The 26,413-nt window shown below is 39.9% G+C and overlaps 1 protein-coding gene across 3 annotated transcripts in view; it reads right to left on the reverse strand.

Annotated features, from left to right (window-relative positions):
• The window catches only part of CACNA2D1 (calcium voltage-gated channel auxiliary subunit alpha2delta 1), a 720,757-nt gene that overhangs the window by 130,708 nt on the left and 563,636 nt on the right, over positions 1–26,413 (reverse strand). For all 3 annotated transcript variants that reach the window (XM_075017407.1, XM_075017399.1, XM_075017417.1), the window contains exons 11-12: positions 16,174–16,332; positions 11,308–11,412 (exon numbers count right to left, since the gene is read on the reverse strand). In XM_075017407.1, coding sequence (XP_074873508.1) covers positions 11,308–11,412; positions 16,174–16,332 — 264 coding nt within the window. The remainder of the gene's footprint in view (positions 1–11,307; positions 11,413–16,173; positions 16,333–26,413) is intronic.

The following is a 26,413-nucleotide window of genomic DNA, read 5'->3' on the forward strand; positions in this document are numbered from 1 at the left end:
TTGCAGCGCACTTACTAGCCTACGCTGACCATCACTGGCTTAGAGAGGCAGCACACTGACATACTCAGGGACACACAAACTGCATCTACATTAGCAAGGTCTTGTGGAAGATTTTTTGGAAGAAGGGGGCTCTTTCAAAAGCTGCCGTGAAGAGTCTACACACAAAGGCCGTTTCTACACAGGCCACTTTCTCCAAAAGTAGCATGGTAATACATGGCCTGAAATATGCTAATAAGGCGTGGATGCAAATTCCCCACACCTCATTAGCATACAGTCACGTGATTTGGAGTCCGGAAGACCGTTCTTCCGGACTCCAAAATGCCGTTTAGAAGCGTGGCCCTGGGGGAGCGTCTGGAAGGAAGTCCTTCTTCTGGAGGCCCCTTCTTCCCAAAAATTTTTGGGAAGAAGGGGCATCCAGAAGAAGGACTTCCTTCCAGAAGCTACCCCGGGGCCGTGCTTCTAAACGGCGTTTTGGAGTCCGGAAGAACGGTCTTCCGGACTCCAAATCACGTGACTGTATGCTAATGAGGTGCGGGGAATTTGCATCCGTGCCTTATTAGCATATTTCGGGCTGTGTATTACCATGCCACTTTCGGAGAAAGTGGCCTGTGAAGAAACGGCCAGAAAGTGTTCTTTCGAAAGTAAATCAAAAGAATGCGGTGCTCCTTTTGAAACCGTTCTTCCTTTCCCATTTCAGGAAAAGCACCTCCTTTGGAAAGCTTCTTTTGAAACAAAACAAGTGTAGATGCTCCACAGGCCCTTCTTTTGAAAGAGCAGTCCACTTAGGGCCTGATTTTTCGATCCCTGGCTTGTTCTTCTGAAAGAGAGAGGGGCTGTGTGGACAGTCTCTTCTGAAAGAGCAAATCACTCTTCTGATCTGCTTTTCTGTGTGTGGACACACTCTTTTGAAAGAAGTTCTTTTGGAGGAGATCTTCCAGAAGAGCTTATTTTGAAAGATCTCTGTAGTGTGTATGTAGCCACACTGTCCTTCACAGACACGCCCCTCAACACTCATGCTCTCTCTAGCTCTCACACAGTTGTACAGGTTGAACCTCTCTCGTCTGGCACACTCTGGTCCAGCAATATCCATGATCTGGCATAATTTTAGTTAGCCAGATGCCAATGTAGTATGGGTGTGGCCAAGTTTCCTGCGGTACCATAAAGCTTGTTTACATCCATCAGTTCTGGTTCTCAATGTTCTGTGCTTTTATTTAGCTCTAATTTACCCCTAAATGTCTCCTAAGAGCCCAGTAAGAAGTGGAAGTGTTGGTAGACAATATCGACCTCTCGTCATCTGACAAATAATCTGGGTTGGCACCAGTCAGGTCCTGAGGGTGTCAGACCACAGATGTTCAACCTGTATTGCTGTGGCTGTTGTTGCTTCTTGGTACTTCCTGCTAAAACATACAAGTGCAAATATATTCCCTTTAATTTTATTCTTTCAGAGTTCATTTAGGATTCTAGTGCTATTATACAGGGTTTTTGACCGGTCTGTGCATTTCATACTTTTACTTTTCTCTTATGCTTAAATTTAATTCTCTGAGTAGTGAGTTCTAAAATGCCTAAGCTGTCCTGGCTGGAGAAATTATCATTATTACTTTAGCTATCACATTGTGCTTTGCTATTAATTATTTAAAATGGTACAACTAATAGTAATCTTCTAGAATATATATTGTGCTTGTATTAATCATAACACTGGCAGTTTAAAAGAAAACATTAAATGAACACATAACTTTTGACATTGTGCTGAGGAAGGCCGCTGAGTTTCAAATTGTATTTTTAATTTTCATTTGTAAAATAACAAAATTTGTACAACAAAGTGGTTTAAAGTCTGACACTAAAGGTGATGATGTAGTCAAACGTTAGTGAGTCACACATATGACTGTAATCAATAAAAATAAATGCCAAAATAATTAGAAAAATAAATGATTGTTCTTAATAAAACAGGGAAAAAATAACCATATATGTTAAATTAACTAAATATGTTTTAATGGAGTGAAATACATTTGACTAAAATACATAACTGCAGTGACACTGAATAGGTCTGTTTCAGAAAAGACACAGATTTTATTGATTTTTTTTAGAATTTTTCTCTGCTGAAGATAATGTACAAAGTATCAAAGTTATGTTTCTGATCTCTGTGTTAAGGTATCAAAACTGGCACCTGAAACCTGGAATTGGGAATAATTTGATGAATTATACTTTAATTGCTCCAAACAAACAATTTTAAAATATGGCTTTAATTTGTGTCTTGTTCTTTATAACGGAATTGGACACAGTGCTCCAGGCATCTAAGTAATTATGTTTAAAAAAATTAGAGTTTTCAGGTGTTTGAGTAGCCTCTAGAATCATGGCTAAAACTGCCTCCCGCTTATCAAAATCTGAAAATAGCGCCCCTGCTTTCTGCCTGTCTAGTTCACACCCCCAGTGTGCAGCTCCCTGCCACAGAACTCCAGGCTAAGGATGGCAAACTGACGGGGGCTCAGAAGCTGCACAAACCCAACATTCATCCCCCCTTTGAATCCACTGCCATATCCTGCTACTGCTAAAGCTGAAGGACAGAGTATAAGCCTTCCAATTAACACCTCATGCAACACCTGTGCTCAGTAACCTCCTCTCTAACATTTAGGCTCTCTGCTCCAGAATGACCACAGTGCGAGCAGTATTATAAATCTGGGTCTAACAATCTTCTATATGTACTACTTTGCCATGAGCAGAAAGCGAACTGTAAAATATAATGCAGTGTTCTCCGATTTAAAGTAATTAACTATTAGTATCAAAACAAAAAGCAGTCAAGTAGCACGTTAAAGTCTAGCAAAATAGTTTATTAGGTGAGCTTTCGTGGGACCATACTTCTTCAGACCATAGCCAGACCAGTCTAGTGCTAGTCTTTAAAGTGCTACTTAACTATTAGTAGTATTTAATTCATAATTATCCCCAGAAGTTTGTATATTGATATTATTAATAGTATTATTTTTATTTATTGACTTAGGGGTTTTTGCATATGCGTTTCCTATGAATAAATGTTGTACCCCTGATCTCCCACCAACAAAATTTAAAACTGATTTATCTGTATATGTTTTTATTCTCCAGCCAGATTTTAAGAGGGCACTAATGAAATTTGCAGCCTATGCTTCCAAAGGCTAAACTTTTTGCGGCATGAGCTGGGCAATACCCATTCATCCCTGGATTTTGGAAGTAAAATTAAAAAAAAAACAAGCTAGATTAGGGTAAAAACAAAGTCTGAGGTAAAGATACACTCTCTAGACCATTGCAGACTCCTTGGTATTTTTAGGTACCGTAGGGAAGTAAGCCCTTGACTAAGCTACATTTGCTTGGGGGGAGGGGGGAAGAGGAAGAAGGAGAAAGCTATGTCTCAGAAGGTAAAGTTATTGTGGTATTACATGGAGTTAAAGATCTTAGGCTGATGACAGCTGAAGATGAAACTAGAAAGGCTGAAGGTTATTTTCATCTCAAAGGCCAATGCACAAAGCTTGATGGTGTGAGACAGAGACACCTGGTTGTCTTGCATCATCAAAAGAGAGCCATTTTCCTTACCTGCTTTCATTTAAAGTCTCTCTGCCTTCTAGGAAACAGACCTAAATAAACTGAGAGGAAACAATCCCCTCATGAATTTCTGGATAAAAGAGTGAGAGGACTGTGTGAGGATGAGTCATACTAGAACACCTATTAGGAGCCAAAAGATAACTCTCAAACATTCTGAAATTTCATAGTAACAGAGAGGAAGCCGTGCTAGTCTATACACTATCAAAACAAAAAGCAGTCAAGTAGCACTTCAAAGACTAGCAAAATAGTTTATTAGGTGAGCTTTCGTGGGACAGACCCACTTCTTCAGACCATACCCAGACCAGAACAGACTCAATATTTAAGGTACAGAGAACCAAAAACAGTAAGCAAGGAGGACAAATCAGAAAAAGATAATCAAGGTGAGCAAATCAGAGAGTGAAGGGGTGGGAGGGGGAAGGTCAAGAATTAGATTGAGCCAAGTATGCATTAGCCATTTCTGTGCACTCAAGTGTGACACAAGCAATACTTCGTTTAGTTGAAAACTGACACATGGCATCTTTGGTAAGTAATAAATTATATATGTCTATGTAGTCAAAGGGCAGCCTATTAGTAATAACAACAAAGGGAAGGAAATAGGAGGGAAAGAGGTGTTTGTTTGTCAGTATCCAATTTTTAAGATGCATGTTCCATTAAACATAGGAGTAAAATATCCAGGAAGGAAGAATAGTTTTTAAAGTGAATGGAATTAGGAGATCTGGGTTATATGCCCTGCACTGGCAAGGCCTTGCTCTGTGATTTAGGCAAGGCTACTAATTTCTCTTTGTGCTTAGTTGTCAGCTCTGTAAATGGCTCTGCTCAGGGGAAGGTCTGGCCCATATGATGCTCTGTATTTTTAAGTGGGCTAGTTTAGTTACCTGATTAATAGTGGGTGGTAATTCTGTACTTTGAAATTCATCTGTATTTTAACACCCTGTGAGATGTGTGTCATATAGGAATTGCAGAATAGTTATATATACTCTGTAATTAAAACGTACATGTAAATGTTTCTTCTGGTCCATTGTTTTTATTTATTTACCAGTTTCTCCAAAAATCTAATTGCCTCATATCACAAGGGATTAATGTAATATATATCAGATAAATACTGGTGAAAAATATGGTCCCTCAACAAGATACATTACTTGTCTACTTACTGTCTCACTAGAGAAAAGTGAAGCAGCAACATGTGATCCGCTGTCTACAACATCATTTTCCTTGGTTATTTTTTAGATTGTCTTTTCCCACCACACCAAATTTCTCCAAAGAGAGGCCTTCTACCAGTTTAATTGGGAAACTATGCTACATTTCAGCTCATATCAGAATTAAGAAGGCATTGCAGAAACCATCCTAGCTGATCTGCTGTAAAGATGCAGGAACTTGATTCACTCTGCAGAGCCTAGGATGGCTGACACCCAGCCAGAGAGCTATGTGGAGAAGGGGCCATGAAAAATATCACTCAGAGACTCAGAATCACAATAACTTGAAGCCCTCTGATTAACCATCTGCCCTACTTAAGCCTGGAAGATGTCCCAGGGAGTTGTCTGCTCAACAAACAGACTTTGGGCCTGTGGTGACTACAGATCTCACCAACTGCTCTCCAGTCTCTGAGACCAGTTTTACCCTGACTGGTTCATTCCTGATATCACTGCTAGAATCAGACTCCAGCCTAACTCCGAGCCTCCTTTCTGCCTCCCAGTTCCAGCCTGGATCTACCTCTGGGTCCATAACCCCAGCCTGAATTTGACTTTGGCTCTCGTGATTCTTTTGACTCTTGTTAACTGACCATTGTGCCAGCTTGTGGACCCAAGCCCAGCTGTGACCACTAGGCCAGCTTGCATATGCACTGGTCAATTAGAGTTTCATTACGCTAATACCTAGTACAAAGTGGTGGGGAGAGTTCCTACTGTGCGGGGCATGGGCTGGGCCAAGACCAAACGTCACAGTGAACCCTATGTTCTGCCTCATATTAGGGGTAATTAACAACTGATATAGTCCACACACTAGCTTAGCATCTAGGAAGCATAGATTTAACTTAAACCTTTGTCCCTCCTTAGACTATTCCAGGCTTAATTCAGATGTAGTCCAGGATCTAACCCAGTCAATCAAAATCTTTCTAAGTTTCATTCAGTTAACATTACATTATGCCCTTTTAGCACCATCTCATTCATGTAGAACACACACACACAGAAGTACTACTCTTCACTATTGAAATGCAGCCACCTTTGGGGCAGAATTTGACAGCTTTTAAATAACACTAATGAACCAAGTCAAAGTACGAAAATGCAAAATCTAATTTCAACTATGGGGTAATTACAGAAAATAGAACACGTGGAATATGGCCAATACAATGAGGCTAGCACTCTATCATGAAAGCATCATGGAGTTTTAATGGCTGTGCATAGTCAGAGCTGCTCCACTCAGACATTATATGTAAATATACCGCTGGCTTCATTGAAATTATCTACAGTCTGGTTGCACGCACAAAATGAATATTTACCACTTTCATTCCTGTAATTTATCACTGTGAATGTGGTATTTCCCATGTTTAATGTGAGCACTGTGAGAACGACAATAAAGGTAAACATGCTAATCTTTAAAGAGCAGCCTATGAAGTTGTATTCTGTTACTTTACATAACACTTTCTAGAAATGACAGTGTGATGAGGCAAGATTAAATGAATTATTTAAATTTCAAAAGGTATTACTTTATTATTTATAGTGCAATAACACCTTGGAGCCATTGGCGTAGCCAGAGCACCATTATACAAACAGAAAAAAAAAAAAAGTCCCCACATACAGAAATGTTAGAATGTGTCCCCTAAAAATACTAATGGTTAAGTTGGTTTTACAACAATCTCTGCATTCACATACTGAGATTTAAAGAGACAGAAATTGACTTGAAATACATACAGTGCAAACAGGTAAACGTCATTTTTTCCTGTCTTTATTTTCAAGGTTTGCTGTTTGTGTTTAATTCAAGTCTTTATTGTTTTCTTTGACAAGACAGCTTGAAGGCTGAGCTAAGGACAAGTTCTTGTAACAACTAAACAATTCAAAGAAGTGTAAACAGGCAATGCTATGTGATTGGCCAAAAGGTACTTAGCTCCCTTATGTGCCAAAGACACCAAGAAGGAAATAGAGTACTTTGAGAACTAAAATGAAGTTCATCTTGAGGATGCTGCAACAATACGAAGTAACAAGATCTCGTTTGAATAAAGAAGATGGAATTTTTTGTGCAATGCATAGGAAATAAGTCCTCCACTAAAAGGTATATATTACAGTATAACTAATTCTATTTCATTCATATAGGCATTCTTAAAGGGCAGCCATCAATGTGTAAGGAGAGCATCTTTCATGCATTAAACAGCATGATTAAAATTGATCTTATGTTTATTCTCTCCTTCTCTCTCCAAGGGGCAGAGGTGCACATAGTAGAGTGTCTTCTTTTTTGCTTGTTTTTTTTTAAATGTTAATTTATGCTAGAGAAAGCAAGGTTGGAGAAACATATCTTTCATCTGAAGTAGAAAGAGGAGAGGTTTGTCATGGCCTTCTAGTTCCTCAGGGACTTCATTCCACAGTCTCAGACAGGCAGTCAAAAAGGTTACATCTCCAAGGTAACCATGATTAATTTTACTGTGCTACAATAGCGAACAAAAAAAAAAAGATTTTTCTTTTACAGCTCCTTTGCTAAGCATTGGGAAAAATGCTCAGAGATGAGTGCATGTTATTCAAGAACAGATACCACCACTTGGTTCTGTCTTACTTGCATTATATAGCTCAGCTGCATTTTACTATCCTTGTAATGTTATTCCTGAAAAATAGATAGAATCAGATTCTGATAACCTTAATCGTCTTGAATAGAACTTCTGTTTATAATTTAGTTCCTATTTAGTTCAATGGACAACTTGTGGCATAAGCAGACTGGAGGAAAACTGATAGAATATAAACCCTAATCACTACCAATCAAAAGTTTTATCATTTCTATCACAAAAACAGCTTATTGTACTTTCTAATCTGGCACACTCTCGTCCAGCAACATCTGTAATCTGCCATGATTTTAGTTAGTTTGTTTACATCCACCAATCCTGGCTCTCAGTTTTCTGTGACATTATTTCGCTGTAATTTACCCTTCAATGTCTTCTAAAAGCCTAGCAAGCAGTGTAATTGTTGGTAATGCTGTTAGACAATATTGGCATCCTGTGGTCCAGCAAATTCACTTGTCTGGCAATAGTCAGGTTCAACCTATACAATTCTTCTCTGTGGTTATTTCATTGCAGGATAAAAATATTAATTTTCTAATCTTGGAATGCATGTGCCAGTGGCTCTACTTTTATCGTCTACCAGATTAAACCTTAATTACAGATCTAGAGAAAGAAAACCAGATACATTTACATATTTAACATTCAAGAAATAAAGTTTATCCTTGACACCAGATAGACCATGAGCTCTTGAATTGAATAACTTTTGCATTACTTTGAGAAACACTAGAACCTTGCTATAATGGCATGGTTATATGTAGGAGTCCACACAGATGAACTTCCCAACACAAATCATTGATCAGCCTCATTCTGTCTTTTGCTATAAAATATTTAAAGATCTTGAATTATATTTTGCAACCATGAATTAACCTGGAAGAATGAAAAGATATTTACTTGAATGAGGAAGCATTTGCTTTTTCCTTGAATAAACCTTATGCTTTTTTAAGTGGCACATGTCAAAAACTGTACTCCTTGTAATTTCAAAGTCACTTTAGAGCAAAGCAATAATAGACGTACTTTTGCTAGTACATTATTAGATAAGGAAAAAGGAATGTTGGCATTTACGAAGATTTAGATTAGCAGATTTATAAAAGTAATCTGACATAAATTGCTTCCATTACAGTTAATTATATCAGAAAATGTGCTTACTTAAGCATATATTCCAGCAAGGTGGCCATTATTATCCACAGATTATATTTAGTATGCAGTAACAAATTCTGTGTCAGAGAAAATAGTCACACACTTCATTTCTCATGCCTGGCTGAGGAATTTATTGTGGACAAAACTTTTCCTTGCAACAAAGCCTGCTGCCATCTTTCTCCACACATCCATTCTGGAGATACCATCACTGGACCTAACCAGGTTATTTACAGAATCACAGGCACAGTTTCATGTTCCTCAACTAACATCATATATCCCATCATGTGCCAACAATGCCCAGATGCTCTGTATATTGGACAGACTTCAAACTCTCTTAGACAAAGAGTTAATGGGCACAAAACAGACATAAAAACACTCCTGATCCACAAACCTGTTAGCGAGCATTTTAATGGAGTGGGCCATTCTGTTAATGGCCTAAAAATTTGCGTCTTACTGCAGAGGAATTTTCACAACAGTCTTGTAAGAGAGGCTGCTGGACTCTCTTTTATATTCAAATTCAACACATTAACACAAGGTTTGAACCAGGAAGTGAATTTTCTGGGTCATTATAGGGGCTCTTTTGCATACTTGGCTTAATCTAATTCTTGACACACACACCCGCCTTCTGCTCCTCTACTCTCTGATTCGCTCACCTTAATAATTTTTTTCTGATTTGTCAACCTTGATTATTATTTTTGGTTCTCTGTGCCTTAAATATGGAGCCTGTCCTGGTATGGCTATGGTCTGAAGAAGTGGGTCTGTCCCACAAAAGCTCACCTAATAAATTAATTTGTTAGTCTTTAAAGTGCTACTTGACAGCTTTTTTGTTTTGTTAGTATATAGACTATCATGGCTTTCTCTCTGTCACTTAATTATGAAGAAACTTAAGCTGAAATCAATTGTGTGAGGATTCAGCAGAACATGAGTAAAATAACCCACAGAACTTGAGACAGTGATATCTGCATATGTCCATACCTCCTGGTTGAATTGTAAGTTTTTAGAAAGGCTTTTAGTCTTGATTTGAAGAGTTCATCTGAGTCTACCCAATCCATTGGTAAATGGTTCCATTGGTTAATTTTGGTTACTGTTAAAAATATTCACCTTATTTCTAGTCCGAATTTATGTACCCTCAGTTTCCAGCTAGCAGATCTAACCTTTTCTGTTATACTCAAAAAAAACCAAAAAAAACATGCCATTACAAAGAAAATATCAGCTGTGAGGGCATACGTATCAACAGAGGCAAACAAAAACAAAACAGAGGAGAGCAGTGAAAGGGCAGATATTGGGTACTGTTACTTTGAGCTACAGCCCTGCAAACCTGTGATCAGAAAGCTTTAGGTAAATAAATGTTCATGTACAAAACTCCCTTACCTCTTTATCTGTTTTGTATGTGTGCTATATACAGTCATGCAAATGAATGGCTCAGTGTTTAACACAGGAATTTCAGTGGAGAGAGAGAGGAGATGGTGTGTAGGTGTGTGAGTGTCCAGATGAACAAAGATGACTTAAGTGGCCTTTAGCAAGTCCCTACATCTTCCTCGATCTCGGGTTCCTCACTCTGTAGTACAGGAATAATACCTACCTTCAGCACAAGAAAGCTTAATGTATTACAGGTTTACAAAGATTACTGCTGAAGGAATATATATCCTGGAAATAAAACCCCATAACTGCCACTGCACACATGCAGGAGAAGCTCTGCAGTTACACCTTTACCCCACCAGGGGGTGCTGTAGTAGGAAAACAGGTGGCTGGTTCACTGTTCACCTGTCATAGCAGTCCACAGCCAAGAGGAAAAGAGAAGGTGCTGCGTTCCTTACAGTCCTCTGTCTGTGGGGCCAGGTGACTGAGCATGGGGTAAGGTGTGGGAACAGACTGATGGGCACACATGGGGAGGGTCACATAGACTGGGGTTGGGAAGGGTTAGTGAGGGGCACAGACTGAGGCAGACGCTGAAAGAAAATGGGGCACAGGGACATGGGGAGATAAGAGGTGGCGGAGTGTGGGTGCATGGGCACATGGGATGGGGGGACACAGAGTGGTTGTGAGGAACACACCGCATTAGGGGAAAAAGGAGTACAGAGGATTATGGGGACAGGGCAGATGTGCCTGACTGACTGGGAGAGGCTACAGGTCAGACACGGTCCACATGGGGGAAGCTACCCAGCTTCCTGACAATCTCTGCCCCACACCCCGAAAAGAAAAACCCATGAATGTTCCATACTTCTCCTGCCCACACCCAACAACCCTCCAGGTTCACTTACAGACCCCTTCCATTTAAGTATTCCCCTGTCCCTCAGCTCTTTTGTTACCCCTGACTTCCCCAAGCCTTTACATTGCTTCTGAGTGGTGCAGGAAATGTGTTTCTGTGTTGTATTTGAAATGAATTATTACTCAAAGCACAATATCAGTGAGTCTAGTAAGGAATCTATTTGTCATAAACCATTTCCTAAATCTTGTTGGATGTATTCTTACAGACATACTTGCTGACAGGTGTTTTGAAATAAATTATCAAAATAACCAAAACTGGCATGATCATATTACGTTATTTTGACAAATAAAATATGAAGAATTTTAAAATATAGTGCACAGGATTTCTCATTTTTCGGGACAGGAGTAAAAGAGTTTTGAGGTAATAGGCAGTATGGAAATGCAAAATATTATGTAATAGTTCCACCTTATTTTCATAACAATATTGTTCACCAGGAGAACCTTTGATGGTGTATTCAATCCTCCTGTCTCAAAAGAGATGAATGTTTATAAAATGCATGCTTCTTTTTCCCCAGAAACCACCTAAATTTCCTCAATGAGTATCTCCACGCTGAAAAATCTTTGTAAATGCCACTTACTTTTTTGTCTTTGTTGTATTTGTGGAAAATCTCTTGGGCTCTTTCTTCACCACCATCAGTAAACAACATTATGATCTTATTGCAGTTAGCTCTAGAGACACTGTGCTATAAGAGACAGAGAAGTATACTCTTAGTTCTGGCTCTCAAAAACCCTACAAGGGTGTAATATAGTTCCCTGAAATATAGGTCAGGATCACTTTTGCTGCTAAAATACTGTATATACACATTGGTTTGGGCTGCTGCCCTTTCATATTAAAAAAGTAGTGTAATGAAATTAGAACAGTTACTCTATAAATATTGCAAAACACCTACCTTCATATTGATTTAACAGACATTTCAAAATAAATTCATAAGAACACTACAAAACTAACTGATTGGAGACCTCAAACTTTGTCACCTTACTCTCACACAGGATTTCTTAAAATCAAAAGGGGAGTGTGATGCTGAAGAGTTTGGAAACCACTGGTCTAGACAATGCTTGGTCCTGCCAGTCCTGACCCAGATGGATGTGGGGGAGCACAATGTCCCCCAAATTGTGGCTGCCTGTTGTGCCCTCCACAACCTTGTAGAGGGTAAGGGAGAAGCCCTCCTCTGTTGACGAAACACATTTTATGTGTGGATGCTTAGTGAGTTTTGTCATTAAAACTCTCTAGTGTAGACTTAGCCCCAGTGTCCTGTGGATTTAAAAGGCCAACCTACATGAGAAAGATGAAGCACGTTCTTGTTCTACCAGTTTTACTATGCATGTTTCAGACCACAGCTGTATTACAGCATTGTATCTTAAATTAGATTCGTGCTTCTATACTTGATATACAATAATGGGTTCACATGCATGGAGACAGAAATTTTCCTTACACTACTGTACTAAATGGACTTAACTCTGAGTCAACATCATTGCTAGCTGAAATAGAATTTTCTCCAGAACATATGAATGTTATCAGAATGCTTTATCAAACATAAGCTGTGTCTACACGTGCACGCGACTTCGAAGTAGCGGCACTAACATCGAAATAGCGCCCGTCGCGGCTACACGCGTCGGGCGCTATTTCGAAGTTAACTTCGACGTTAGGCGGCGAGACGTCGAAGTCGCTAACCTCATGAGGGGATCGGAATAGCGCCCTACTTCGACGTTCAACGTCGAAGTAGGGACCGTGTAGACGATCCGCATCCCGCAACGTCGAAATTGTGGGGTCCTCCATGGCAGCCATCAGCTGGGGGGTTGAGAGACGCTGTCTCTCCAGCCCGTGCGGGGCTCTATGGTCACCGTGTGCAGCAGCCCTTAGCCCAGGGCTTCTGGCTGCTGCTGCTGCAGCGGGGGATTCATGCTGCATGCACAGGGTCTGCAACTCGTTGTCGGCTCTGTGTATCTTGTGCTGTTTAGTGCAAGTGTGTCTGGGAGGGGCCCTTTAAGGGAGCGGCTGGCTGTTGAGTCCGCCCTGTGACCCTGTCTGCAGCTGTGCCTGGCACCCTTATTTCGATGTGTGCTACTGTGGCGTGTAGACGTTCCCTCGCTGCGCCTATTTCGATGTGGTGCTGCGCAACGTCGATGTTGAACATCAACGTTGCCAGCCCTGGAGGACGTGTAGACGTTATTCATCGAAATAGCCTATTTCGATGTCGCCACATCGAAATAGGCTACTTCGATGTAGGCTTCACGTGTAGACGTAGCCATAGTGCTATAAATTGAAGAATTCATGTTACCAACACATTCTGTTTAGTTTAGATATAACTATATTCTATTTTAGATTAAACAACACTTTTTTCAATATTGATGGTATGTTTTTCATACCTATCTAGATAGCCATGGGAAGTAACTAAATGTTCTATTTTAGACTTAGTACATTATTCAACATTGATGCTGTATTTTTCACATCTATCTACATAGCCAATATTGCAGAATATAATGTAAGTTTGCTAGTTATTAACAGTGGTCTAAGCAACAAGACAAGTTTTTCCTTTTTCCTTCATGTTTCCTCTTGGTTCATCTTCAGGCACACCGTTGAGGTGCCTGTTGCCTGTGCGGGGAAGCAGTGCAGAGAAGCCCGCAGAGAGTCTTAGCCAGGCCAGCCCATTTGGTAATTAAAGTTTTGATGGCATCACAGGGAGAGGGTGAACCTACTGAGTGCTACCATGATTCACCTGTGAACACCATGTTAGTGAGCAGGTTTATGCAACACTCCTTATCTGTTAATTATACTGGGCTATATTATAGCACAGCCCATATTTCTTCCCAATAGCACAGGGAAGGAGAAGACTCTATCAGGCCTGTGTGCAGATGCTCTGCATCTTGTGTCTGACTGAGCAGGAATAAGGGAATGATATTACTCACTGCTTCCCCTCCACATAATCTCTGAGTGGGAGTCTCCACTCCCACTATGGGTGAGAGAATCGGTTTCCTGAAAAGCCAGCAGATTTCCATTTTTTCTTCTGCCTCAAGGAGCCAGCAGAGAAGGCCCAGGCTCCCTTATATGGACTTGGCTATGAGCAAAATTCACAATCCAGCTCGCTGTAGTGATTCAGCCACCCACTGTATCAGAGATTTGTAACTAACCCGAAACAGTGTTAACTTACACGTATGAGTTTAATTTACACCTTTTCTGCATTTTCACTGTAGGATTTGATCTATCTTGTTACAGATTCATCTATTAAAGAATTCTTACTTCCAGCTGACAAGAAATAATATAATGCCCTGCATGAAGATGACAATATGCTGCAATACATCAGAAACAGTTATGATTTTCTTGATGCTACAGAATGACAGGATGTCTCTCTAATTTAAAGATCCTTTCTGACCTCCCTCCTTGAATGTTAACTGTACCTTTCTTTCTTTATTTTATATTTTTAAACTTCAACTAAGTAAGCAGCCATCTTTTTATTGTGTTTTTTTTTCAGTGAAGGTGCTATTACATTCATTTGTGGGTAAAATTGCTTTGCTTCAAGATCATTACCATATCCTAAAAATAGAGTTCACTTATGGATCAGGCAGAATATGAAGTGAACAACTACAATTGCATTGCAGCACTTCATTAGTAATCTCCCAACACCCTGATTACCATGCCTCCTTCGAAGAACAGGGGAAGTATAGACATAGCCATACTGAAATAGTCAGAAAATATTCTTGCAAATATTATATTGATTTTTTTTTAAATCTAGATTTCATTTGTATGGAAATTCTCCAACTACATGTGGCAAGATACAGAGTGACAAAACAGGTGTTCGGGTCAAGCAAATAGCTGGTGAGAGGAGCAGAGATTGAGGCCTCTATTAAGGGAGGTCACTGTAGTCAATAAAGTTTCACCAGGAATGAATACAACCTATTGGCTACATCTACACTAGCACGCTATGTCGAAGTAGCCTATTTCGAAGTAAGAACATCGAAATAGGCTACTTTGACACGTATCGTCTACACGTCCTCCAGGGCTGGTGCCATCAACGTTCAACGTTGAAGTAGCGACGGAGAATGTCAAAAGGAGCCGCCCCGGAAGGAAATGCGGAGCGTCCACACACACAAGTGCTCCCCGTCGAAATAAGGGGCCAACAAAGCCCCAAGCCGCTCCCTTAAAGGGCCCCTCCCAGACACACTCAGCCTGCACAGCACAAGATCCACAGAGCTGACAACGTGTTGCAGACCCTGTGCACGCAGCATGGACCCTCAGCTGCAGCAGCAGCAGCCAGAAGCCCTGGGCTAAGGGCTGCTGTATGCGGTGACCATAGAGCCCCGCAGGGGCTGGACAGAGCGTCTCTCAACCCCTCAGCTGATGGCTGCCATGGAGGACCCCACTATTTCAAAGTAGCAGGACGCGGATCATCTACACATGCCCTACTTCGATGTTGAATGTCGAAGTAGGGTGCTATTTCCATCTTTGGATAGGAATAGTGATTTCAACATCTCGCCGCCTAACGTCGATTTCAATGTCGAAATAGCACATGGCGCGTGTAGACGCAACGTGTGCTACTTCGATGTTGTGCTGGCTACTTTGAAGTAGCCGGCTAGTGTAGACACACCCATTATGTTTAGTGGGCCAAATAATAAACTGGTGTTAATTGGCATAGCTCCATTTACATCGGCTGAAGATCTGATCCATAATGTTAATTTGGATCAGATCCAAATAGTTTTGACAGAACTATCTTTGTCTAAGTAAACAAAATTTTAAAAACAAACTGTAGTAAATACACTTATTATGGCAAGTCGGCAACATTACTTCACTCTACTACTAATCAGAAGGAAACTGTGTGGGTGCAATTCGGAATTAGGTAACAATCAAAAGACGATGCCAATGAATTCTGCCTCTGGTGAGACTGATTCCTTTTTCCCCTCCCATCTTTAAAATATGGAACAGTCTTTTTTTCACCATCTAATATGCCTCTGCTAGCTAACAACTCTTTACAAACACACTTGTATTGTAATCATAGACAAGCTACACAATACATATGGAGTAGATATACAATAACTTACACCAAGAATTGTGGATTAAGTAACATTCTAAACTATGGTTTCATTGAATAATTCATCTGAGATATAACAACATGCTTTCTTCTTTGAAAACTAGCAGTAATGAAATCAGTAATACAGTCATGTGACAATTGTGAGAAAAGCCCAGAAGCCCAAAGTGAAAATAACAAAAAAATAGTATATCACAGTGACAAACAAGTTTGACCTTCACATATCTTAAATCAAGCTGAGCGAAGCTCCACCAAGGGAAAGCATGCTGATAGGATACATTTGTTTTGTAAGTAATTGCACCATAAAATATATCACGCTGTTTACTGCTTGTGGGGCATTCAAAGTGACCATCTGGACATTAAAGTTCTACTACCGCAGATCAATAGTATAACAGCAAAGAGGGAAAGCTTTGTAATACTTACATTTAGCAGCTGTTCAAAAGCATAGCTAAAACCTTTCTTGTAGTCAGTGATTCCTTTAGCTGAGATTTTGTAGACTGCTTCTTTCAGCTTCTTCTTATTCCTCACATTAGCTTGGACAAGATGATTAAAGCAACTGACGTTCTGTGCATTATTGTTAAACTGCAAAATAATTAATAACAAATATTAAAACCACTGACATTGATTTAATTCTCTTTTCTGCTCTATAGCTCAGAAGAGCTAAGTGCCAGGTGCTGCCTTCAGTTCCCACATACAACTCCTAGCAATGGGTGACCCTGAAAGATTCAGATTATGTGATAGAATGCACAAACTTTTTGTTATTTATCACAACTTTATTCAAAATAACAAAGTCTCTTCAGACGTCAACACTAGGCAGCAAATATTATGACTCTCTGCAACCTGTCCACATCTTTCATAAAGTGTGGTGCCAAGAACTGGACAAAGCATTCCAGGTGAGACCTGTGCTGGTGAAATTCACTCTGGTGAGGTCACATCTGGAAGTAATATATACAGTGCTTCGAAAGATGTGGGAAAACTGGAGAAAATCTGGAGGAGGGCAACACAAAAGATAAAAAGTTTAGAAAACCAGATCTATGAGGAAAAGGTAAAAAACTTCTGGGCACATTTAGTTAACTGAAAAGAGAAGTGATATAATAACACTCTTAATACATGTTTAAGACCATTAAAAAAAGGGGAGCAAACATTCATTCTCCAAGTTCACCAAAGGTAGGACAAGAGGTGGGTGCATCATTGGCTGGATAACCGTTCTCAGAGAGTAGTTATTAATGGTTCCCAGTCACACTGAAAGGGCTTAACAAGTGGGGTTCCGCAGGGATCTGTTTTCGGACCAATTCTATTCAATGTCTTCATCAACGATTTAGATATTGGCACAGAGAGTATGCTTATTAAGATTGCAGATGATACCAAGCTGGGAGGGGTTGCAACTGCACTGAAGGGTAGGCTCATATTTCAGAATGATCTGGACAAACTGAAGAAATCGTTTGAGGGGAACAGGATGAAGTTTAATAAGGACAAATGCAAAGTACTCCACTTTGGAAGAAACAATCAGCTTCATACATGTAGAATGGGAAGCGACAGTCTAGGAAGGAATACTGCGAAAAGGGACTTGGAGTCATAGTGGACAACAACCTAAATAAGAGTCAGTGTCATGCTGTTGCCAAAAAAGCAAACACAATTCTGGGATGCATTAACAGGAGTGTTGTGAGCAAGACATGAGAAGTTATTCTTCTACTCTACTTAGCGCTCATTAGGCCTCAATTGGAGTAGTGTCCAGTTCTGGGGATCACATTTCAAGAAAGATGTGGAGAAATTGGAAAAGGTCCAGAAAAGAGCAACAAGAATGATTAAAGGTCTAGAGAACATGAGCTATGAGGGAAGACTGAAAGAACTGGGCTTGTTTAGTTTAGAAAAGGGAAGACTTAGAAGGTACATGATAGTCGTTTTCAAGTACTTCAAAGAGGGTTACAAGGAGGAGGGAGAAAAAGTGTTCTTGTCCTCTGAGGATAGGACAAAGAGCAATGGGCTTAAACTGCAGCAAGGGAGGTTTAAATTAGACATTAGGAAAAGCTTCCTGTTGGGGTGGTTAAACACTGGAATAAGTTACATAGGGAGCTTATGGAATCTCCATCACTGGAGATATTGAAGAGCAGATTAGATAGACACCTATTGGGGATGATCTAGAGGGTGTTTGGTCCTGCCAAGAGGGCAGGGAACTGGACTTGAGGACCTCTTGAGGTCCCTTCCAGAGTAGTTGAGCTCTGAAATAGGTCTCTAAGGTTACATCTACACTAGCCCAAAACTTCAAAATGGCCATGCAAATGGCCATTAAGAAGTTTACTAATGAAGTGCTGAAATACATATTCAATGCCTCATTAGAATGCCTGCAGCCGCGGCACTTCGAAATTGACGCAGATCGCCACTGTGCAGCTTGTCGAGATGGGGTTCCTTTTTGAAAGGACCCCGGCAACTTCAAAATCCCCTTATTCCTAACAGCAGATAGGAAGAATGACTTCTCATGTCTTGCTCACAACACTCCTGTTAATGCAACCTTTCAAAAAGGAGCCCCACCTGGGTGAGCCGCGCGGTGGTGAGCGGTGTCAATTTTGAAGTGCCGCGGCTGTCGGCATTCTAATGAGGTGCTGAATCTGTATTTCAGCGCTTCATTAGTAAACTTTGAAATGGCCATTTGCATGGCCATTTTGAAGTTTTGGGTTAGTGTACACACAGCCTAAGAGATGAGTGTGGAATCCCTATCACTGGAAATTTTTAATAAAAGTCTGGGCAAAAATCTTTCCAGGATGATCTAATTTCACTTGATACTGCCACAGCTCATGGAGCTGGATTTAATGACTTGCTGAAGTCCCTTTCAGACTACTTTTCTGTGGTTCTATGAAAATGGATATTGAGTACTTTAGGTCTAAGAATAGATCCAAAGCTCACTGAAATTAGCAGAAAAAAACCAAACAAACTCTAATTGGAGTTTCTGGTACAGGCCTTACGAGTTAAACAGACTAGGAAGTTCAGAGGCATAGTAAAAAAGCAATAAAATAAAATAAAAAATAATTGAGGAAGAATGGTTGAAAGTTTTGTAAAACATTTACTCCTTGGAAAAGCTGTTAATCAAGTTCTAACTTGCTTTTTATTTTCTCAAAACTAGCTAGGCCCATCCTGAAACCTGTCATCACACAATGGGCAATGCAAATAAAGATCAAGTATATATGGCTTGCAAAAACAACATTCTTAGCAAAAAATAAGCACAACACAGTAGAGATATACATAAGAAGGAAGTTTTAAAACCATATTTCCATTTCTGTTTTATGCATGTTATTACTTTTTAGCACTATAGCCAATGATTAATGAGAGATTCTGGTACTTCATAGATTCTCGACTCATGTCACAGTGCTCAGATATAAACATCCAAATGTTTTTATGGTACAAGATTTTGCCTTCCTGAAATGGAGATTATCTTGTGACTTCTTCTAAATGTGGTCCTGTTTATAGTGACCTTTTACTATTTTTATGTGTATTGTGATAGCACATATCAATCACAGAGAACAACAAGAATAACAGTGCCACAGGACTTCTTGTTGTTCTTGAAGATACAGACTAACACAGCTACCTCTCTGATATCAATCACAGAGATGCTCTTGGACACTATGGTAGTAGATGTGGTGCAAGTACTGACTAATATTGCTTGAAAATCTCTTTTATAATTCTAAAACAACTTTTTTTAATCTAAAAAACAAATAAAGACTACATATATTACCAAAAATGACATTTTCCTTCTCTACAATTTCAATTGGCTTGCCTGGACATTAACACTAGATACAAGAGATATTTTTGCAGTTTTATATGCGTGAAGATTCTCACAAAAGCTGCTTTCTACCACTCTAGCATCTTAAAGAGAATGCCAGCCATGTAAAGTAGCTTTGGCATAACTGCGTATCAAGCCGCAGCAGTTTAATTCTGTCTTTACATCCTGAACACCCTCTTTAATCAACTTGTGTTGCATTCCAGCCAAATAACAAATTTTAAATTTTTAGCTGAAGAAGTTCAAATTATTTCTATTGTCTTACTGTACAATAAATTCAAAATTAAAGCTCCAAACCTATTTTTCTGACAGACAGGTTAGATTTAAACCAAAGAAGTAAAGAATTGAGAGCAACCTATTATAAATACATCCCCCTTTTATTCAAGTGCTAACAGGACACATATAATGGGTGAATATTCAATATGTGCAAAAATGTTGTACATCCCAACTCCTAAACAGGACAAAACACCTGATTCTAATATAAACCCAGAATTTGAAAGGAATTGTGAGCAAACCTTATTGTTATTTTGGGGAATAAACATTATAAAACTTATCGATTTTTAAGTGTTTGTACGCTAGATAAGAAAATTCCATTTTAGTGTATCCACTTGTATCCAGAAATCAAAGCAAAAATGTGAAGCACAAAGTCCAAACAGAGACAAACCAAAAAGATTCCTACAACCCCACAGCAACGTGGCGACACACCCCAAAATGTTTTTCCTGGCTCTTCCTCTATCCAGGTATAATATACCAACCTAGAGTATAAAATATATTTGAGTTTCCTTCTAGTAAGTAACAATGACTATGTCAGCTGCTTCTTTATTTTACAGCTAAAGAGTTGCTCTTGTGGCTCCCAGAAGCTCTGGGTTTAGCACTGGTGATCTGACGACTGAGTCAGCACTCACAGGTATGGTGTTTGTACACTCCTGTGATCACATAGATAATTTCAACTAAGGTCATAGCATTAACTTCAATTATCCCTCTCAACTTTGAAATTTTTGTTTGTTTGTTTGTGTTGGCATCTCCCTTCAGAATAGCAATTACTTTGTGACTGAAAATACTTCCACTGAAAGTAGGATTCTAAAGTTTCTCTCTGGACCATCAGGACTTTTTCTTATATCAAAAAAGGAAGTTGAAATATAAAACTAAAGGGAAAGAACCTCTGGAAGAAAAATACAAACAGCACCTAGGACTGTACAAGGATGGAAAGCATATATCTCTTTGTGTGCATCAGTGATTGCAAATATTCAGCTGTATTTGAAACAAGATAACTAGGTACAGAGATAATGCAATAGCAGAAAGGGTTTGAATGCCATTCAGTTGTTATTTGTGATGTGTTGGAGGAATACATCATACCCACTCAGCCATTTGTATCATTATTCGAATATGGCAACACGGTATATTCATTTCTCATTACTGTCTTACTATTATTGAATATGTAAGTGTACACAACTCAAGCAGGAGGTGCATATTATTCATTATAGCTCTAAGCATAGATGAAATATTGGGACATAATCATATTAGGATGCTAAGATGTATCAATTTCAAGAGGGACAGATTCTGTGTTTTATAAATTATGGACATGGTATTAAAAAACAATCCTTTGCATTTGCATCTGTATGCCTTGATTGCCATGTGCCGTTCTGGCTGCCTTATGCCAAAAAAGATACATCAGAACTGGAAAAGGTGCAGGCAAAGGCAACAAAAATAACGAGGGATATGGAACAGCTTGCATACAAGGAGAAATTAAATGTCTGTGATTATTCAGTTTAGGGGGAAAAAAGCAACCACAGGAAAATATGATGGAAGTCTATAAAATCATGAATGGGTGGATAAGGAAGTATTATTCGTTGGCATAATGTAAGAACCATGGGTCACCTGATTAAATTAATAGGCAGCATGTTTAAAATGAACAAAAATAAGCACTTCTTCACACAGCACAGGGTTGATCTATGCAACTTGTTGCCAAGGGACATTGTGAAGGCCACAAGTACTCCTGAGTTACAAAAGAATACAGTCCATCAACAGCTATTAGCCAAGAGCATGGGGGACACAACACCATGCTTTGGGTGTCCCTAAACTTCCAACTGCCTGAACGTAGGAGTAGATAATTACTCTGTAATTTCCCTGTTCTCATTTTGCTGAAATGTCTGGCACTGGGCAATATTAGAAACAGGTAACTGAGCTACACAGACCATTAGTCTGACCCAGAATAGCCATTCTTATGTTGCTGTGCCACACGAAAATAATTCTGGTGATCTTTGCATTGCAGAGCTCCCCTAGCATCCCCACACTTTGGAACACGGGCTTGAAATTTGGCATGAACAGCCTTTGTTTGTCAGGGGAGTCTCTTTTATTGTTCCTAAGAAAGTCTGCTCGAATTTGGCTAAGTTATAAGCTTCTGAAAAATCAATTCAGATGCTAAGTGGAGACTTTGAGTTTGGCAGGTGAAAATAGCTGAAGAATTTGTCATCACCATCACCAGCACCTCACAGCTTCTGTTGCTGACTATAATACACATGTACCCTCACCACAGCATGGCCGTGTTTCAGCCCAGGGTTACAATGGAGAAGCTGAACCTCTCTGGAAATGTTTGTAAGTCCTTGGTGCCAGGGATGAGGCCAGGCACTGAAACTGAAATCTGGGTGCCACTCTCTCCTGAGTTGCCAATGATCCCCTCCCTCTTGGTGCACAGGCAATGTGAAAGAGGAAGCCGCCTTACTCAAAGAGTGGGACTGAGTGAGATAGAAAGGAGTGGCTTGGGATAAGAAACCTTGTGAGACTGGGGCTGGAGGTTGCAGCAACAGAGCTGCAACTGGGAATTGGGTGCAGGGAGTCCAGGAAAGAACTGAGGGCCAGAGGCCTATAGGACGCTGGACTGGCTACGCAGGGAGACAGCCCCCTCCTCCAACACCCAACACTCAGAATGCCATATACTGCTCCTGTAGAGATTTAAAGGGTTTTGGGCTTCAGACTTATTGCTCCTGTGGTACTAGTGGTGGCTGGGAGCCCTGGGCCCTTGGGAAACTACTTCTTTTGCCTCCCAGTCAGCAGGACTGTGCATGTACACTTTGCTAATGAACTGAAGTTGTACTGGAAACCTTAAGTGCTGCATTTCCTAACTTTTTTATTTTTTTAATTCTTGACTTTGTAATAGCAATGTTTTTGTAACACAGTTTTTGTGTCTAATGCACAGACATGCATGTACACACAGAATTTTCCAGTAAATTAATTATTACCTCTGAATCTTGATGTAGTTAAAATATATATGTTAATTATATGGTTTCTCAAATTTACAATATATGTCAAAGCAATATGACAACAGATAATTACAGACTAGGACCGATTTCTTCACTAGTATTTAAGAAAAATGTGTAGAAACCCCCTGTTTAAAGCAAGCATGTCAGCCCTGTGATACCAAATGCAGTTATGGTATGATACCAAAGAAAGCAATGCATAAGAAAATTTCCATAAGGAAGAGCCATAAGTGGATAAGGTGATTTCTCATTAAAGCATTCCTGACCATACCTGTATGTTTTGTACTATCAGTCAATACTTGATCTTAGAAAGTATATAGTTTTCAATGGCCTGAAATCAGATATATGTGGATGTATGTTTTCTGCTACTGTGCACTGCAGAACTGCCAAATACCAGTTCAACAACAAATGATAGTAGAAGAAATATGAATTATTAGTGGGTACCATCAACGCCCGAATCATGTACCACTTTAAATCAATGCGAGTTCTTCCACTGACTTGGTAGGAGCAGGTCCAAGACTACCAAGAAAAATATGATTTTTGATAATGAAAATAGTCAAGCTGAAAGATATTTCTGCCAATTGAAACACATACTTCAGTCTTATTTTAGGTTTGGTAATAAAAATACTGCTGATTGAATTGTTTTTATATTCTTCTCATACACGGTCATGGTTTTGGGAACTGGAATGAAGGATATGGTCTTAAAATTGATGACAAAACCTTTTAGTGTGTTTTCCTTTTTTAGTATACTGTCAATATCCCAGAGAAGGGCTGGAGCTGATATATTAATGGAAGAATTAATAAAGCCAGAGAAAGTTTTAACTCGGTAGAGATCCAGAATGAAATCATAAGCACGGGACTTGATAATTCTGGTGATTACAGAATCCCTTGATGTCCACATGTGGTGAACTGGACAACACAGCGTGGTGAAGCAGCTCATCAGAGTTGCCCACGTGGAGCCTCCTCCGCCCACATGCCACACCATTTGATAGGACAAGTGCATGATGGCAACAGCAGAGGCAGCTCCTCCTGCAGCACAAACCCAGGCATGGGGGTGATGCCAACCAGAGGACAGATTGTGCGACAGGCTTTTTATAAATACATTAGAAACAAGAGGAAGACCAGGGACAGGGTAGGGCCATTGCTCAGTGAGGAGGGAGAAACAGTAACAGAGAACTTGGAAATGGCAGAGATGTTTAATAACTTCTTTGTTTTGGTCTTCACTGAGAAGTCTGATGAAGGACTGCCTACCATAGTGAATGCTAGTGGGAAAGGGGTAGGGTTAGAAGTTGAAATAAAAAAAGAACAAGTTAAAAATCACTTAGAAAAATTAGATGTGTGCAGGTCACCAGGGCCTGATGAAAGGCATCCTAGAATACTCAAGGAGCTGACAGAGGAGATATCTGAGCCTTTATCTATCATTTCTGGAAAATCATGGGAGACAGGAGAGAGTCCAGAAGATCGGAAAAGGGCAAATATAGTGCCCATCTATAAAAAGGGGAGTAAGAGTAACCCAGGAAACTACAGGCCAGTCAGCTTAACTTCTGTGCCAGGAAACATAATGGAGCAGGTAATTAAAGAAATCATCTGGAAGCACTTGGAAGGTGGTAAGGTGATAGGCAATAGCCAGCATGGATTTGTAAAGAAAAAATCATGTCAAACCAATCTGATAGCCTTCTTTGGTAGGATAACGAGCTTTGTGGGTAGGGGAGAAGCAGTAGATGTGGTATATCTAGACTTTAGTAAAGCATTTGATATGGCCTTGCATGACATTCTTATCAAAAAACTAGGCAAATACTACTTAGATGAGGCTACTATAGGTTGGTGCATAACTGTCTGGATAACCATACTCAGAGAGTAGTTCTTAATGGCTCTCAATCCTGCTGGAAAAGTATAACAAGTGGGGTTCCTCAGGGGTCTGTTTTAGGACCAGTTCTGTTCAATATCTTCATCAACGATTTAGATATTGGCATAGAAACTGGCATATGCTTATTATGTTTGCAGGTGACACCAAGCTGGGAGGGGTTGCAACTGCTTTGGTGGACAGGGTCATAATTCAAAATGATCTGGTTAAATTGGAGAAATGGTCTGAGGTAAACAGGATGAAGTTTAACAAGGACAAATGAAAAGTGCTCCACTTGGGAAGGAACAATCAGTTTCACACATACAGAATGGGGAGAGATGTCTAGGACTGACTACAGCAGAAAGAGATCTAGGGGTTATAGTGGACCACAAGCTAAATATGAGTCAACAGTGTGATGCTGTTGCAAAAAAGGCAAACGTGATTCTGGGATGCATTAACAGGTGTGTTGTGAAAACGACATGAGAAGTCATTCTTCCGCTCTACTCTGCGCTGGTTAGGCCTCAGCTGGAGTACTGTGTCCAGTTCTGGGCACAACAGTTCAAGAAAGATGTGGAGAAACTAGAAAGAGCGACAAGAATGATTAAAGGTCTAGAGAATGTGACCTATGAAGAAAGGCTGAAAGAATTGGGTTTATTTCGTTTGGAAAAGAGAAGATTGACAGGTGACATGATAGCCGTCTTCAGGTATCTAAAAGGGTGTCACAAGGAGGAGGGAGAAAACTTGTTCTTTTTGGCCTCTGAGGATAGAACAAGAAGAAATGGAACTGCAGCAAGGGAGGTTTAGGTTGGATATTAGGAAAAAGTTCCTAAATGTTAGGGTGGTCAAACAGTGGAATAAATTGTCAAGGGAGGTTGTGGAATCTACATCACTGGAGATATTTAAGAATGGGTTAGATAGATGTATATCAGGGATGGTTTAGACAGTACTTGATCCTGCCATTAGGGCAGTGGGCTAGACTTGATGGCCTCTCTTCCAGTCCTAGTATTCTATGATTCTATGTGGTGGTGGGGCTTCTGGTGGTCGTGGAGGGGCCAGCTTGGGTGGTACAGGGGGGCTCCAATGAGTCACTGGCAGTTTGCAGGGGGGGCAGGTGCCTGGTTGGAGGGTGCCTAGCTGGTGAATAAGGTGGTGTCTGTCTCTGAGTGGGCTGGCATCTGGCTTGGGAGGGAGGGATGGTAATCCTTAAATTTCTTTTGGACACTACCAACATATCTGTAGTTTGAAAAGCTTTGCAGTGGAAACCAGAGAAAACAAAACATAAATATGTGATTGTCATCCTAAAACAATATAATCAGCATCAAGCAATAACTCATGCTATCCCAGACAAGACTCCCAAGCACAAACTGAAGGATGCCTTGACTAGGACTGGGTTTTTTCATGATTTTGTTTTGCTCCTTTTTAAACATTTGCTAAAGAATGTTAAATATGCATTTCAATGGATAAAAATGGCAATTTATGAGAATGGACCCTTGCACTTTCATCTTAGTTTGGCATTCATTTTCAGCTAGCGGTTGGGGCTTTTGACATTCCTTATATCAGTGTTATAATAACGATTTTCTCCTGCTGTTTCCTATTCCCTGTATGGCAACTTACTTTAAAAAAATCAATACTTATATATTAGACAACTCAGTTTTATTGTTTGGCTTATTGATAAATATAATGGGTGTCATTGAGCTATTCATAAAAAATCACGTTTTTTTGTTAATGAAAAGTGTGGTTCCAGTAATATTGATTAATTGATTAAAATTCAGCAGCTGATCTTCAGTAACA

The sequence above is a fragment of the Carettochelys insculpta genome, chromosome 1 (genome assembly GCF_033958435.1).
Source record: "Carettochelys insculpta isolate YL-2023 chromosome 1, ASM3395843v1, whole genome shotgun sequence".
NCBI classification, from domain to species: Eukaryota; Metazoa; Chordata; order Testudines; family Carettochelyidae; genus Carettochelys; species Carettochelys insculpta.